Source organism: Gopherus flavomarginatus, chromosome 1 (genome assembly GCF_025201925.1).
Source record: "Gopherus flavomarginatus isolate rGopFla2 chromosome 1, rGopFla2.mat.asm, whole genome shotgun sequence".
NCBI classification, from domain to species: Eukaryota; Metazoa; Chordata; order Testudines; family Testudinidae; genus Gopherus; species Gopherus flavomarginatus.
The window spans coordinates 69,678,450-69,693,931 of record NC_066617.1 but is presented as its reverse complement, the minus strand read 5'-3'; the positions used below and the strand labels follow the sequence as shown (position 1 = coordinate 69,693,931).

Sequence of the window (15,482 nt, the reverse complement as noted above, 5' to 3'; positions counted from 1 at the left end):
ACTCTCCAGGTGGTTGAGACCATGGACTCAGACTACACTGTGGATGACCAACAGACCATGGAGACTGACTGGGACGCTGAGCCCCTGCCAGCAGAGGAGATGTCCTAGATGGGCCTTATGGTAGGAAGTACCCAGGGATTGTGTTAGGGGTTCAAGCATCAGTTTCTAATAGGGAATTTACAGACTTGCTCAGACCTTCATGATGCTCAGGGATAAAAATATGTAAGATATATGAATATACCTAAAGCCCATAAACACAAATATGTATTGGTTTGAAGGCCAATAGCAGTAAAAACAGTGCCCAAATGGAAAAATAATTCCTAAGATTGTAGCAAGTTGTCTAAATCTGGCAGCTGAGGGTTTTATGCACAATCCAATTTCTGACTCAAGTATTTTTTTTCTGTACTGCCAATGACCCCTGGGCACAGGTCACTACTGATTATCCTTTTGGATTTTTTAAAAAAGTGCTAAAAATCTTCAGCGTAAAAAGCTACTTTATGGGCCCAGTGAGAAGTTCCCCTTTCCCTGCCCAAAACCAAATTATTAAGTTCTTATTGAGACCGTTATGACAATGTTGCACTCATTTCCCTCCTGTTGTTTGGAAAGCAGCCTGGAGTGCTATTGAAACTGTATTCCTATTTAAGGAGCAAGGTAATGTTATTCTGAAATGGACTCAGGATTTATGACAAATATATTAAAAAACCCAAACAAAACAGTCTTCAGGACAACATCGCTGAAAGTGACCTCAATCCAGTGTGGGAAGGAACAAATAAAAAAAGAGAGTGACCAAGTATTCCCTCCATTGTTAACATTCAACCTAGCCAACAGGGTCAGGAACTTGGGCTGGCATACAGTATCTGATCACCTGTGGAAGCAGTTTGTCAATCCACACATCTCCCTGTCATGTATGATAGAAAAGAGACAGAGAGATGTGTATGCTTCGAAAACAGTTAACAAAGATTTATTAAGGAAATTGACAATCGCAGGGATAGGGGAATGATAACTAGAATAAACAATCCAATACAAATGCAAGTGCGGCTGCCCCCAGTTGGACGTGAAGCCCGGAGACCCATACAACCCTTAACCTTGGCTATATTTAAAGTAAACAAAAGGAAAACACAAACTAACCCAATACTGTACTGAGTCAGAGGCGACAACTTCAGGTAAGTCAAAACAGCTGATGGTGGTGTATCTCATTGTAGCTTGAGAGCGTGAGTTCCAAATCCTGGACCTCAAACTAAGCTTCACAGCCTGACTTGGGCTATGGGAGAGAGGAGCACAGGACCATCAGTGAAGATCTACTAGAACCAGGATTGCAGATAAAGGGGTTGCAGGAATTAGGATATAGGCAGGTGTTATAGTTCGTAAGTGATGATAAGTGATGCCTTCTTGGGCGATGGTGTGGGTCCGGAGTCACTGAGGAGATCCTCGACGTCCGCACAAATCAATGTGATATCTGGCTGCTGCTCTGGTGGAGAGCAAGAATGCTCAGGCACGCAGCCCTTTTTATATGCTCAGTGGCACAAACCTAGCGGTCTGAGCTGGTTCTAACTGCCCCCTAAGAGTCCGTTGCTCTTTTCCAGCCACTAGTTTGAAAAGGTGTGAAAGTTCTGGCAAGAAGGAGCAACAACATGGAGTCCGAGTTGTTGTTATGGCACATCATCATCTTGAATCATGGACTCCATTGATTTCTGTTCCATAATTAACTCATTTTATACTAATTGTTACAGCAAACACATTAATTCAAACATTAACATCATTAAATATACATTTAGGAGAAAACTTCCCACCACCATCCCCATCTCTCCCTTTGATCATGAAAATTCTTAGAGCAACCCCCTGAAATAGACTTCATTCAGCTCCTAGGCGTTCTACAGTGAAATCTACAAAGGGTACAGCTCTAAATGGCTTAGTATTAGAGATGTGGGTTAAGTAGAAATACTAGGACTAAACTGAATGGTGATGTAAACGGAGGTGTAAGTTACACACCAGGTTTAAGCAGGTCTGAAAATGGATGGTGATAAATGATATAAAGTTGTAAGTGGTTCAGCAGTGCAGTTTACATGCCAAAGGGACAGATGGGTTAGAGTAGCCAGAAGAATAACTCTCTGGAAGAAGTCAAATAAAGCAACATTTCTTACAACAACCAGGTAGTTAGTTGTCTATATTCTTCTGGTGCTGGGTTTTATTCTTCAAGGCTTTCAATCCGACAACTGTTACCAGTCCTAAATTGCTAAAAAGAAGGGCAAGACAGAGTAAATGAATGAAATAGGATAAAAGAATACGAGAATGCAAAAGATAAAGACAGAATACAGAAGTACAACAAAAGAAAATGAGTAAAAGGGAGAGGAGATACTTCACCTTGCTGTATCTAGATACTTCTCAGGTCTCAGATGTCACCAGGTCTGCATTTGAAGAATAGTATACATTGGTGTGGCTCATGCCCACGAGGCTCTTTGCTTCTGTATCTTCAGTTTGCCTCTGGCCACCAGTCTGGGGGCTTCCCCTCCAACAGGGATGGGTCTTGGGCACCAGAGACCTACTTACTGTCCTAGAGCACTGTTGGATGAGGCCGGGCAAGTTGCCCCAACAGAGTTGCACTTCCTGTCTGGCTACCACTGTTAAGAGGGCTTTCCCTTCACCCTCTCCCCTGGTTCTTGTCATGCAGAGAGAATGCAGATGACCAGAAGTCCAAAGTGCAGGCAATGCGATGTTTATTGGGTTTAGTTCCAAGCAAACATGTATACCACAGTTCTATATGCTGGCAGAGTCTGTTTCCCAGTGTTCCATTCCCAGCTCTGATGCCACACAGCATTTACCCCATGTCCCCCTTCCCTGCTCTGATGCTGCAGGTCTCTGTTCTCCATTCACATCTCCTCCTCTTTAGCAGGCTCAAATATCTGCAGTGCACATCCCTAGTCACACTCCTTACAACTTATGGTCATGTTCCATTTTAGAGGGTCATGGGTCCGGGTCTGGGTCTTTATCCCACCTCTTTTGTATCCCATGGGAGGGGTAAGGAGTGAGGTTGTGTTCTGGCCAAGACCAGGCTTTTCTTTGGCTTTTAGTGTTTCTTATGCCTCTTCCCCCACCCCAACTGGTTGCTTGACCTTGGCTTGAGAAAGGAGCCAGGCAGCCTTTCGGTGTATGCTCATATATTACACACCCACCATACCCTGTAACACTTTAACTGCTCTATCCCTTATCTCTTCCCATTGTACTAAAAATCCCATCAGGTTTTGGGAAATGCAACACAGTGTCTTTGTTCATTGTTCTTCACACATATTAGTATAAGATACAAAAGTATCAAAAAGTCAAACCCCAAATTCTATCTCAAGTTAACAAACAGGCTTATATGCTAACCACCTCCCCCTCAGAAGAATCAACCCCACTCCACCCCTATGCTGAAAAAGCTGTAGAGGGATGGTGAAGCATATAACTTTCATATCAGCATTTTAGTGAGAGTTTTTCCTTTACTACTGAAAAGTACTGAAAGGGAAGGTGATCAAGGGAGGTAGGTGGCAGTCTCTCTCTCATCTAGCCTAAATATTTAGCATCTCAGACAGCTGAGTTAAAATGAGTTAAAATTCTTGGAGTGGGGGAAATGGGAGTTTGCAATGGAAATAGCAAACTGTGCTTAATTATAAAGCGACATGTTTGATGCATGAAGTAAGATAACATTGTATCTGGACTACTTAACTTGTAACATGATTTATTACCGGACAAGTTTATCTCCTAATCCTGAACATTTTAGGTAGCAATACAATGGAAATAAACCATATTTCTTCTCACCTAGCAAAGGATTAGTTTAAACAGAGTCTGAAGCTTTAGTGCTAGACAATTATTTAGACTAAATCATCATGCATCTGGGTGAGATCAAGAAGGTTTTTTTTTTTTGTTTGTTTTTATTTATTTTTTTTTACACATATGGCACAATCAGGTTTGGTTTTTTTCCTCCTCATGAAGGGATTTTAAAACACCACTCTGTGTCATCACTAATTCAGGATAGAACCGCTGTCTGAAGGCAGAAAGTCAGAGTCAACAATGTACATAGCTACCACTTAAATTCACAATCATGAACCATAATGATTTGCCTGGAACAAGTGAAAAACATCGTACTCAGGGGTGGCCAAAGTAGAGTCACAACCATCGTAACTGAATTTTCCTGATACCACTGAATTCAAGCATGTTTTCTTCATGTTTAGAAACAATCTTCTACCAATAAAGAAAAATACAGAACACACACAAGGAACTTAAACAGTGTAATATGAAGTAGTTTCTTGTTTTCCATGAGAGGGTCATAGCTGCTCAGGAAAAGATTTTGATTAATTTTTTTTCCCTCCAAGTAATAGGTATTATTTCTCTCCCCTCTTCCTATAGGAATAGTAAGGAAGGAAGGAAAAGCATAAAAAGTGAAATTGAGGGAATAGGGACAAGAAAAAAAAATCTTGATTTCCTCAGGAGAAGTAAGGAGCGGGGGAAAAAAGATCACTGGTCTATTATGGGAATGCTATCTATAATGGAAACAACAGTCTTGGGTCCATTTTTAAGGCTGAGTTCTGCACTTAAAGTATTCTAATACTATGGTGATGATAACGATGGTATAAAAATACAGCTGGAAAGAGTTTTTAGGTTATGAAAAGCTATAATTCAGATATTTCTTTTCATTAGGCTTGAGAGGATTAGATTATCAGTAAGTGACAGTAGATGTTCATTTCACCATAAACAAACATTAACATAAATTTACATCTATAATAACCAATGTTAGGATATAGATATTCAGGCCTGTCTGCAAAGGCCTATACTTTGATACGAATACACCTAAATTCTTACTTAGCTAGTTATAGAGGTATAAAAGAAAGAATCAAAAATCAGTCTGTCTCTGTAATGGCCTTCTCTTATTGTGACAGGCTAAGGCCGTCAGCTAAGATGTAGTTAGGCAGCCATAAGCTGGAAAGTGTATGGTCACATCCTCACTTTCCAAACTAGTCACATTGAAATAAGGTGCTATTGGGCTATTAGGAATACAATCCTGTCCTGATATTCCTATCACCTCCAGAGGAAGGGTAGAGCCTAGAAGATATAAAAGGAAACTTAGTTTAATAGCATCCTGTTTGGCAAGAACTCACTTATCAATAGACACAGCTGGAAAACCCTTATGTCTGTATAGATGTAGTTGTGAAATCCTCACTTCTGTATTGTTTTGTATGTTTATTTGCATGGTCTCTGTCTGGTTCTGTAATTGTTTCTGTCTACTGTATAATTAATTTTGTTGGGTGTAAACCAATTAAGGTGGTGGGGTATAATTGGTTAAATAATCATGTTACAATATGTTAGGATTGGTTAGTTAAATTTCAGTAAAATGATTGGTTAAGGAATAGCTAAGCAAAATGCAGGTTTTACTATATAGTCTGCAGTCAATCAGGAAGGGGGTGGGAAATGGGAACAGGGACTGGGGGAATTAAAATCATGTCTTGCTAAAGGGGAAAATGGGAACAGGGGATGGGAACAGGAACAGGGACACAGGCAAGGCTCTGTGGTGTCAGAGCTGGGAAGGGGGACACTAAGGAAGGAAACTGGAATCATGCTTGCTGGAAGTTCATCCTAATAAACATCGAATTGTTTGCGTCTTTGGACTTCAGGTATTGTTGCTCTCTGTTCATGCGAGGAGGACCAGGGAAGTGAGAGGGTGAAGAAATAAGATCCCTAACAACCAAAGTTTACAGATAGGCAAAATAAGAAACATGCTGCTTGTGAAGAGATTGATTTAGAATATTTATTTTGTATATTTTGACGTGATGTGGACAATTTGTGTATTAATGACAATAAAGCTTTAACTTTTTGAAATCTCAACATCTACTGACATTAAAGAATTATGGTCTGATCTCAACTATTGCCTGACCCCTCCTCCCTGCCCCAATTTCCTGCAACTGAAAATTTAAGTTTAAAAAAATGTTTAAAACTAAACATCAGTATGTCAAAATTATAAAAAATAAAAATTGAATTCTGCTAAGCTATTTATGATACAGCCTTTCAAGATCTGTTTCAACACTTTGGAGGCTCTAGAATTTTGATTATAAGTTACTCATATTCCCATTAATCTCATTTTGACTCACATACTCTAGAATTAGGATTCACAACTTCAACTCCCAAACCAGGAGAGGCATTCTTGTCACATACGTTGGCTCAGTGTGAAGATTAAAAACATTGAGATGATTTCCTCATTTCCCCATAATCTCATGTTGCAGGGCTGTGCAGGAGTAAATATTGGTACAATTTGAGTTCCAGACCAATTTTTGTCCCACCTGCTACTGCAAATTCCCAGGTTTCCTTTACCTCCCCATCTATATCCTATTCCCAAAATAGAAAAAAAAAAATCCAGGATCTCAAAAGCTACCTCAGGAAATGGAATGCGATTCCCCTAAATCTTGTGTGATAGTACTCCTGAAATTCTAGTGACACCTCACAGCTTCAACTCTAGCAAGTAGCTCCAGGAAGCCTCTTCAATCACTGTAAGGAGAAGTTACCTAGGGTGCTTATATGATCCACATCACTGTAGTGTCTGAGCATCTCAATCCTTAATGGGGTAGGAGTGTACTATTATCCCCATATCACAAGGGATACTGAGGCACAGAGAGAGGCTAAGTGACTTGTTCAAGTCTATCACTGTGGGAGAGCAAGAAACTGTACCACAGTTTCCCCAGTCCTAAACTAGTTTCCTACCCACTGGGCCTTCCTTGATTGGATACTGACTCTTTTACCTCAGTCAGAGGTTGGGAAAGTGACAAGGAATCATCTGAGCTGGTGGGGTTTGGGTAAGCCATTGGCTTCTATATAAACCCTATCCCTCCAACCTGAGCCCGCTCTCAAGCCCAGAGTAGCAGCTGCAAGAAATCAGAGGAGCTGCTGTTTCTGGAATACAGATATCTATTTATTTCCCTGTCAATTTAGTACGTTTTCACCCCTGTTCTCCTCTCATGAGTCTTGCAAGGCATCAGACAGGCAACAATTTGTCCAAGGTAGCCATTTGGACCATCTTTTAGGAGTCAGCCAGCTTTATTTAAACATCAGATAGTAGTTGGTTCCATGGGAAAGTTATAACTCTTTGAAAACACCTTTTAACAAAGGGTCTTGGCTTGTGCCTTCTCAGTTGATTCCCCACATATCTTAGCTGCATTGTGGGGCCAGAGAATAAAGGAAAAATCCTTCCAATTCTGTATTAAGTGCAGATATCAAAAAACTGCATTATTTGAAGTACGTTACACTTCTATTAAACTGTTTTAAATGTATTTAGTTTACTAAAGTCATGGTCAGACAGTTCACATTCATCTCAAATTTAAAGCAATCCCAATGCTTTGAATCGTCATAGTCTCACATTAATTCCTGGGGTTTGTGTGTGTATTTAACAAGTGATTTTATCGTAAAGTGGTACTTTAAAAAATAGCTGGGAAGATAACCCTTTTATTCAAAGATCACAAGTTGCTCCATCACTGCCAGGCTCTTCTATTCCTCGGAATAAAGTCAGAGCTGACAAAGGGAACATGTACTGCTTTTTCAGTAAGGATGTATGCTAGAGTTACTGAGTTGGTAACAAATAACACAGTATAATACTAATATATGAGGTTGCAAAACATGACAAGTCTACTTATATTCCAAGATGTACGGTATGTGGTTGCTGCATTTATACAAGTTTGATCTACATTTGTATAGTTTGTCTCTGTACCATTTGTAAAGTAGAACTGCTAGTTAAAAGAATCTCATCTTCCTGAATCTTTACCAGCTCACTTTTTCCTAATACCAATACCAGAAAACAGAAGCGCAGATGTAATTTTAAACTGACAGGCCTAATCTACCTGCATACCAAAGATTTTAACCTCTCCCTTCAAGTTTACTCATCATACTGGATGTGAAGCCAACAACTAAGCAGAGGAATTTCAGATTCCTAACAGTGAAAAAGCTACTACAATTTTAATGTTCAGTTTTAAAGGTTTGTCTCTAATCATTTAGGAAGAGTAAATGGAGTATGAAAACTGATTACATGTTGTAAATCATAGTAACCTGAGATTTAATATGAAGTTACCATGTTGCACTCAATGAAATTTTTAAAAAGTCTGATTTCAAAGAATTACATTCTTTAAAAATGATGATGTCACATACTTCTATAGTTTAAACACTGGACAGTTTTCATCTGTAAAGCTAGCCTCACATACAACAATCTTTTGAAATGAAATTCATGGATGAAACTGTACATAGTCCCTCAAATTTCACAGAGGAGACTATGTTAACATTGTTCCATGATCCAAGTCCCTTTATTTACAGCTAAGTCTCTATCAAATTGATACTTGTTAGATATCTTTAGACTGGTCGTCTTCTTCAAGTTTCCTGATTTCACTCTTTAAACAGTTGATAGTTTCACGACTTGCTTTTAATCTCTCTTTAAGCTCAGCAATTTCAAAACTGGTTTTCTTTTTGGCAGCTTCCAGCTTTTCCCGGGTTTTTACTTCAAGATCTGCAACTGGGATGGGGACAAAGAAAAAAATATTTTTAGTGCAATGCAAAACTGCAATTACTGAATATAATATTCAAAAATTCAAAAAAGAGGTAATGGAGGGCAGAATCTGTTTCACAGAATCTTCACTGCTGGTAATGCATGGGCCCCAAAAGAATCCAGAAGGACCTTCAGATCCCATTTTGGAGTTTGCATGGTTGGAAGTTGGGCTCCTATTCCCTACCAGGTGTAAAAAAAAAAAAAGCACCTTGCCCTCTATGCCTTGCCACAATAGTTATTCTACATGTCTCAGATATACAGTGGCTGTCTTTGCAAGTATCCTACAGAAACTGCAGTATTGAATACCGTACATTCCAGCTTTTTAGCTTATGCGCAAGAACACTGTGAGATTGTTACTTTCCCCACTTCTCCCTTTTTGGGCTGGCAAGGCAACAGAAATCTGACCAGAACACTGGCACTCCGCTCCACCGCAAACACATCACCCCTCCCATTTGTGGGATATTAAACAGCCCATGCTCCAGGAAGGTCCTACTCTATATCTGCTTCTACAAGAGTATTTATGAGAAATGAGAATAAGGAAACACCTCTAATACTCTGGCTGTAGAGCAATAAATCACTTCTATCCATGCCTAGTAGAAACATGTAGCTACTTCTTAGTTAAAATGTGAAAATTTGACATGCTCAAAAGTAAAGTCATAAAACATTTTCTATTGTCCAATTAACAAAAGCTACAAATACAGAAAATAATCCTCAGTACTTTTGTGAGATAAGTATTTACAAATGAGGAAACTGATATTTTTATCATCTGTGCCCTGGAAAGAATGTCTAAGGCAGGAAAGTCAAGTGATTTACCAAAGTCGAGACAGCACTACAGTGGAACACTGAGATCAGAATCCAGCATTTTCTGGGTTTCAAAGCTGTACGTACTCCCTTAGTCCTCAGTTTTAGGTATCTCTAAAGTATCTTAAGTAATATAACTTTGCTGACAATACTTAAACGAGAGGGGTAACAGACAGACAGGAGGACAGAACCAAAGTGTAAGTGGCCTGGAGAGATTAGAGCAGTAAAGTTGTAAACAGCAAGGTGAGATTTATAATGAATATATATATTAAATCCATGCTCTGGGTATAGGAAATCAGAAAACCGATTCAAAATCTGAAGGAGGGGAATATAAGCCAAACAGCCCCACCAGTCAATATTAATAAAGTTTATTTTCATTTTATCTCCTTAATAGCCTCAACACTTAGTTAACATAAATAAAGCACTATAGTTGCAAAGAAAACTATTAGGAAAGAGGTTGGATAGGGAGGTGACTCAAAAAAGAGTCTGTTATCTTAAGAAATGGCCTACAGTATGAAAGTCTGAGAACTTCATTTAGAAAAACAAGTAATGGTAACTATTCACTCCAACCCAAAATAGTTGCTGGCTTCAGCTAAAGGTGTTAGTATTGCAATATTTCATGTTACTATTTCAACTTTAATCACTGAGTTTAGTTAATATCCTATTTAGATGAACAGGAGACATTCACACCTCAAATCTATAAGGCAACTTCATTCCTTGTGTTACTCTCTGACTTCACTGGAATTACATGAAGGATAAATATTTCTATCAGCCTTCACAAAGAATTATTCAGAAGTAAACAACTGTGAAAAATGTACAACTCTGAAACCTTTAGATCATAAAATTAGTTTACTCTTGTACATTAATAGAGATGTCTGTAGAGATACAAGATGTTTTTCAAAAACAGAGCTCTTTCCACACATTTCACTTTACAGCAGCAAACAATGATAATTAAACATTAACGGTTAATCATAACTTCTAAATTCAGGTGTAATATTAGAATTGTTATCACTTGGCACTTACACTCTGTTTCATGCTTATAAGCTCCTAGCGTTAGCTGACGAGATGTTGTCAAAAGCTGCTGCATCATAGCAGTAGGATCTTGAAATATCTAAGAGGAGAAAAATACACACCTGTTATCAATCTCACTATTTGAAAACAAAACCTTTAACATGTTCTCTTTTCTTACCATCTCATCATAAAACTCGGATACTACAGTCTTCTTCCCTAGTATTGCACTGGTGTCGGATTGAAACAGCTTCAGCAAATGATATAAAGTTACCTGTGCAAGGAAAACAGATAGACCTGAATAAATGTAATATGATCACTTTAAGAAAAAAATAAGTGATACACCCGAATGGAATTAAAACATTCATTGCTGTTTTTGCTGTGCAAGCATATAGGATTTTAAAAAACCTGTAAGAATACAAGAACTAAACTGATCTCCTGATACCATTTAAACTTCAACAGAATAACTGAATTTAATATTAATTGTTAAACAACTTAAGCATCCTGAAGCAAACGTTTGGCTGGATTTGAAAAGGGTCTAGGGAAAGTAAAATAGAAAATAAGATAAACCAAGATTGATCTATAAATGCTATTATAATAATTACCTTTTTTAAAAACATTCAACGAGCTGGTGCACAACAAGCCAGGAAGTGCATCTGCAGAACACTAGCTAGCCACATATCATCATCCCGTGTGGACACAGCTAAAGCACTAACAGCAGTAAGTAAAAGCACACTACAGAACTTTGCAAGCATGATGTAGGTGGCTACAGAGTCACATTAGCTTTCTGTGCCCCAGCTCACCATGTAGACAAGTTCTGAGCACAGAAAAGATCACCTGGTTCATGTGGAACCCTGTGCATACTGATGCCTAACAAAACACAGTTAGGAAGCGCTCCTCAATACTAATCTAGATTTAGTTCACCCCTCGGTGAAGTTCTTCTTCAAGAGTTCCTTTTTTATTATTCTGTGGGAGTTGACAGATACTGGAATAGGCTGTGAGTCTATCTACAAACCCCTGGTTATTCATGGGAGGCCAGGGCCATCCACCTGGAAGCAACATGGATTCACACTAGTTCTGGCTCTAATCAACAAATCCCAACAACTCTGCCCTTTCCACTCCTTCCCTTAAGCAAACCTGTTAAGTGCCATAGAGATGGCTGATCCCTGCTTCCAGCTGGAAGAACTGTACATAACAGAGGGCCAGGAAGGAAGAGAGATAATCCAGGCTATTTTATCTACTTTGATCCTATTACTCCTGATACCTCTTTGGAACACCTTACAGTTCTTTTCCTTCCTTCAACACCATTCAAGTGTGTGTAACCTATCATATTCCTCCTTAGTGTTAATCAGGTCAAGGAAAGCATGAAGAACTTTTTGAGTGTTTTGGACAAGGGGAAAGGACTAACTAAGCACTTGTGATCACAGTAATTTACAAGCTCTGTTTTCAAGAAGTAGGCATTCCCTTTCCACCTTCAGGCACCACACTGCTACTTGACATATGCTTTCCCTATTTAAACTTAGTTTAAAAGTGTGAAAGCCAGCTATGCACTGGGATTCAATGCATTACAAAAAATGACTACAAAAGCTGAAAGAACAGGAGTACTTGTGGCACCTTAGAGACTAACAAATTTATTTCAGCATGAGCTTTCGTGAGTTACAGCTCACTTCTTCGGATGCATAGAACGGAACACACAGACAGGGGATATTTATACATACAGAGAATACGAAAAGGCGAAAGTATGCATACCAACAAGAAGAGTCTAATCAATTGAGATGAGCTATCACCAGCAGGAGAAAAAAACCTTTTCAAGTGATAATTAAGATGACCCATAGAAGGTGTGAGGAGAACTTAACATAGGGAAATAGATTCAATTATTGTAATGACCCAACCATTCCCAGTCTCCTGCTTAAGCCTGAGTTAACTGTATCTAATTTGCATATTAATTCAAGTTTAGCAGTCTCTCTTTGGAGTCTGTTTTTGAAGTTTTTTTGTTGCAAAATTGCCACCTTCAAGTCTGTCACTGAGTGGTTAGAAAGGTTGAAGTGTTCTCCCACTGGTTTTTGAGTGTTATGATTCCTGATGTCAGATTCGTGTCCATTTATTCTTTTGCGTAGAGACTGTTCGGTTTGGCCAATGTGCCAGCAAGGCCCCTCTGCAATGTACATGATGGCATATATCACGTTGGTAAATGTGCAGGTGAACGAGCCCCTGATGGCGTGGCTGATGTGTGTACTATTACTCAGCTTTTACCTAATCACATCTTCAAGATGCATCCAAAAGTGATAGTTAGGCATATAGTAATGAAAACATTAAACATGATGAGACTTAGTACTAGAACTTTTTCTGGTCAGCTGCATCCCATGGCAAAGTCTTATAAATGCACAATATGCTACACATAAATAAAAGGTTTATTAAAAGCCAAAAAAAATTTACTTACAGGTCTTTCATTGGGATCAATAAAAAATATCTTGATGATGATTTCAAATTCACCCCAACCCGTTTCAGTGATTTCATATGGTGGTTTGGTAACAACTGCAGTGGAAAAACAGTGGTAGGAATACAGATGACTTACACTCTCATTATGTGGAAGCTATGTACAAACCATAAAAACAAACAAACAAACAAGCTTACCTCTTAAAGGATTACCATAGCTTTCATGTAGTTTAAATTGAATTTTCTTCACATAAGCAGACATATCCTAAAAAGTAAACAATGTGGCCAATTATTTCCAGATATTAAAGCACACTGAAGAGTTTCTCCCATTGTTTCTTCCCCTCCACATACCTATCGTATTTACTAATATGTTAAACTTTAACTACCTGACAAAACCAGGCTAAACTCCGGGATTAAAAAAATCCACATAATCTCTTGCTACATTTCTCTCTGATGACATCAATCTAATTTATTTTCTATATGATCCTTGAAGAAAGAGAGATTATTTTTAACTACCAAACACTTATCTGCAGACTTTTTCCCTAAAGCCTGCTCTATATTTGTACGTATAGTTAATTCTTTCTAATGTGATATACTAGAGATGAAGAAGCTATTCTAATTGTGCCTATATTTTCTTCTGATCCCAACACACGCTAAGGACCTTTCTGCCATTTCTCAAGTGACATCGCTGTCATTACAACGTTTCCTATATTTTAACAGGTAAGTCTCCAATCTTGCAATTGTGCGTGCTTAACTTTGAAGTCAATGGGACCACTCACATGTTTAAATTTAAATATGAATGTAAGTGTTTACAGAATTAAGGCTCAGATCTAGACAGATGACATTTCTAGTTCAGTTACACATATTTTGGTCAATAATCAACTTATTCGCTACCTCATTTCTGTAAGGCTTTACATAAACTGTCCACTGATGTGTGTGTCCATCTTCCTCTCTCTTCTTTCCAAAATAACGTGCAACATTTCCATAAACTATAGGTTTCACAATAGTAACTCCCTTTAAAAAAGAAAAATGATCATTGGAAACTAATTATGTTGAGAAGCCACATGATATATAACAACAGCTGCTATTTTTACTTCAATTTAAGCTATTCTGCCATTTATATTTTCTTTTGTTTAAAACTAGTATTTTTCCACGTATTTTATCATGAGAGCCATGAGACTCCATCTGACAGAGAAATTAACGTTTCTGAGCTGCCTAAATACCCTTTTCAGTATCGAGGCTATCGGTGGTAAGGAGAACAAAGGGGTGAAAAGCGTATTTCATAACTGCTCTGCTGGGGGAGGAGGAGTCTGCAGTCTCCTGAACCAAGAGTCAGATGAAGTTGGGAGCCCGAGTTACCCTCCAGCTCAAGCCGCCCAGCCCTGGAGAGCGACGCGCTCCCCTCGCAGAGCAGGCGTGGCGGCACTGCCCTGTGGCACCCGCTCTGCGGGTCACGGTGCCCAGCGCGGGAGTTAAGGCTAGTCCCGATCACCGCGTGCTGCGAGAGGCGCTTCCCCCGGCCCCCGAGGCATGGCTGCTGCTCACCCTGGCCGGCCCCGGGGGAGACGCTGGCTTGGCCCGCGCTCCTACCGGGGCACTGGCTCTTTGTGCGGGGGGCGGGGAGTTGCTAAGCGGTGACGGGGCCGGTGCCGCCACCCCCCGCGGCGGGCACTGCGCGCTGCACTGGTGGCTGCCCGCGGGCACAGCGGAGCCCCCAGCTAGCCCAGAGCGCCCGCTGGAGGAAGGGACAGGCGGCCCCCTGGCGAGAGAGGAACCCGCCCCCGGGCCCCGCCCCCGGCCGCGGGCGGCACCTTCACTCTTCCCCCGGAGTCAGGCCCGAACTCAGCCATTCTCTTGAACATATTGCACCGCAGGGAACCGCCCGGGGCCGCGCCGGCCGCTCGCGCTCAGCCCCCTGCTCCGCGGCAGCGAGGCCAGGCCCAGGCGCAGCTCCGGCCACGGCTCGCGCCTTCCGTCCCGCCGCCAGACCGGAGGGGGGAGTTACCCGCCCGGCCCCTGTCGGGTGACGCTAATGCTGCTACGTCACCAGACCGGCAGCCCGCGTGCGGCGCGAGATCACCACGCCTCCCCCCTGCAAGAAGCCGCGGCCAACAGTAGTCATGTGTCACGGGATCCGTGATGTCACCTTGCCCCACCCACTAGGAGACGGGGGCGGGAACGAGGAGCGGGGGAAAAGGGCGGTGGGCTGGGCGGGAGCCTAGGCGGGGTCATGCGCGAGGGGAAGAGCAGTGAGTGGAGAGGGGAAGGAGAAGCGGCTGGTCCCCTAGGAGGGCAGGGTGGGGGCAGTGAGTGGATGGAGGCAGGAAGCTGATGAGGGATAATTAGGCAGGACATTGGTCTGTTTTTAAAGCCCAGGACCCTCATTGTGGGAGGCTTGCCCCCGCCCCCATGCAGGCCTGAGGCTGTGCCAGGCCTGGGGTTGTGGAGTATCAGCTGGGGAAGCCGCTTCAGAGAGTGCAGCAGCGTATGCTCTTCAAAATGGTGTCCATGTGGTGTGATGCATGGGAGCTCAGGCCGGGCCCACGCCGTTCCCAGAAGTACCCAGAAAGTCTCACGTTCTGGGAATGCAGAGTGGCTACCCTCCCGGTAGTGCAGGCTTTGGCAAGGAAAGTGCTTGGGTAGGATTGGTTTTGGCACCCATGTGCTGCCATTCTGCTGTTTCCCCTCT

General features: G+C 41.1%; 1 protein-coding gene and 1 long non-coding RNA gene across 2 annotated transcripts; both read right to left on the bottom strand.

Annotated features, from left to right (window-relative positions):
- Positions 1-936: 936 nt before the first annotated feature.
- LOC127042743 (uncharacterized) lies at positions 937-3,904 on the bottom strand. Its single transcript, XR_007772044.1, has 2 exons — positions 2,362-3,904; positions 937-2,233 (listed from the first exon to the last, which is right to left on the bottom strand). It is a non-coding gene; the product is annotated as an uncharacterized LOC127042743 (long non-coding RNA).
- Positions 3,905-5,762: 1,858 nt separating this feature from the next.
- On the bottom strand, positions 5,763-14,792 carry YEATS4 (YEATS domain containing 4). Its single transcript, XM_050935906.1, has 7 exons — positions 14,605-14,792; positions 13,688-13,807; positions 12,992-13,058; positions 12,798-12,892; positions 10,539-10,631; positions 10,373-10,460; positions 5,763-8,515 (listed from the first exon to the last, which is right to left on the bottom strand). The coding sequence occupies exons 1-7, from the start codon at positions 14,653-14,655 to the stop codon at positions 8,346-8,348; spliced, it is 684 nt and encodes a 227-aa protein (XP_050791863.1). The 5' UTR covers positions 14,656-14,792; the 3' UTR covers positions 5,763-8,345.
- Between the last annotated feature and the right edge of the window lie 690 nt (positions 14,793-15,482).

Coding starts and splice junctions, on each gene's coding strand:
- YEATS4 (XM_050935906.1), bottom strand. CDS start 14,655: ATGTTCAAGAGAATGGCTGAGTTCGGGCCTGACTCCGGGGGAAGAGTG. Junction 13,808..14,604: donor ACTCCGGGGGAAGAGTGAAG/GTGCCGCCCGCG, acceptor TCTTTTTTAAAG/GGAGTTACTATTGTGAAACC. Junction 13,059..13,687: donor TAAAGCCTTACAGAAATGAG/GTAGCGAATAAG, acceptor TTTACTTTTTAG/GATATGTCTGCTTATGTGAA.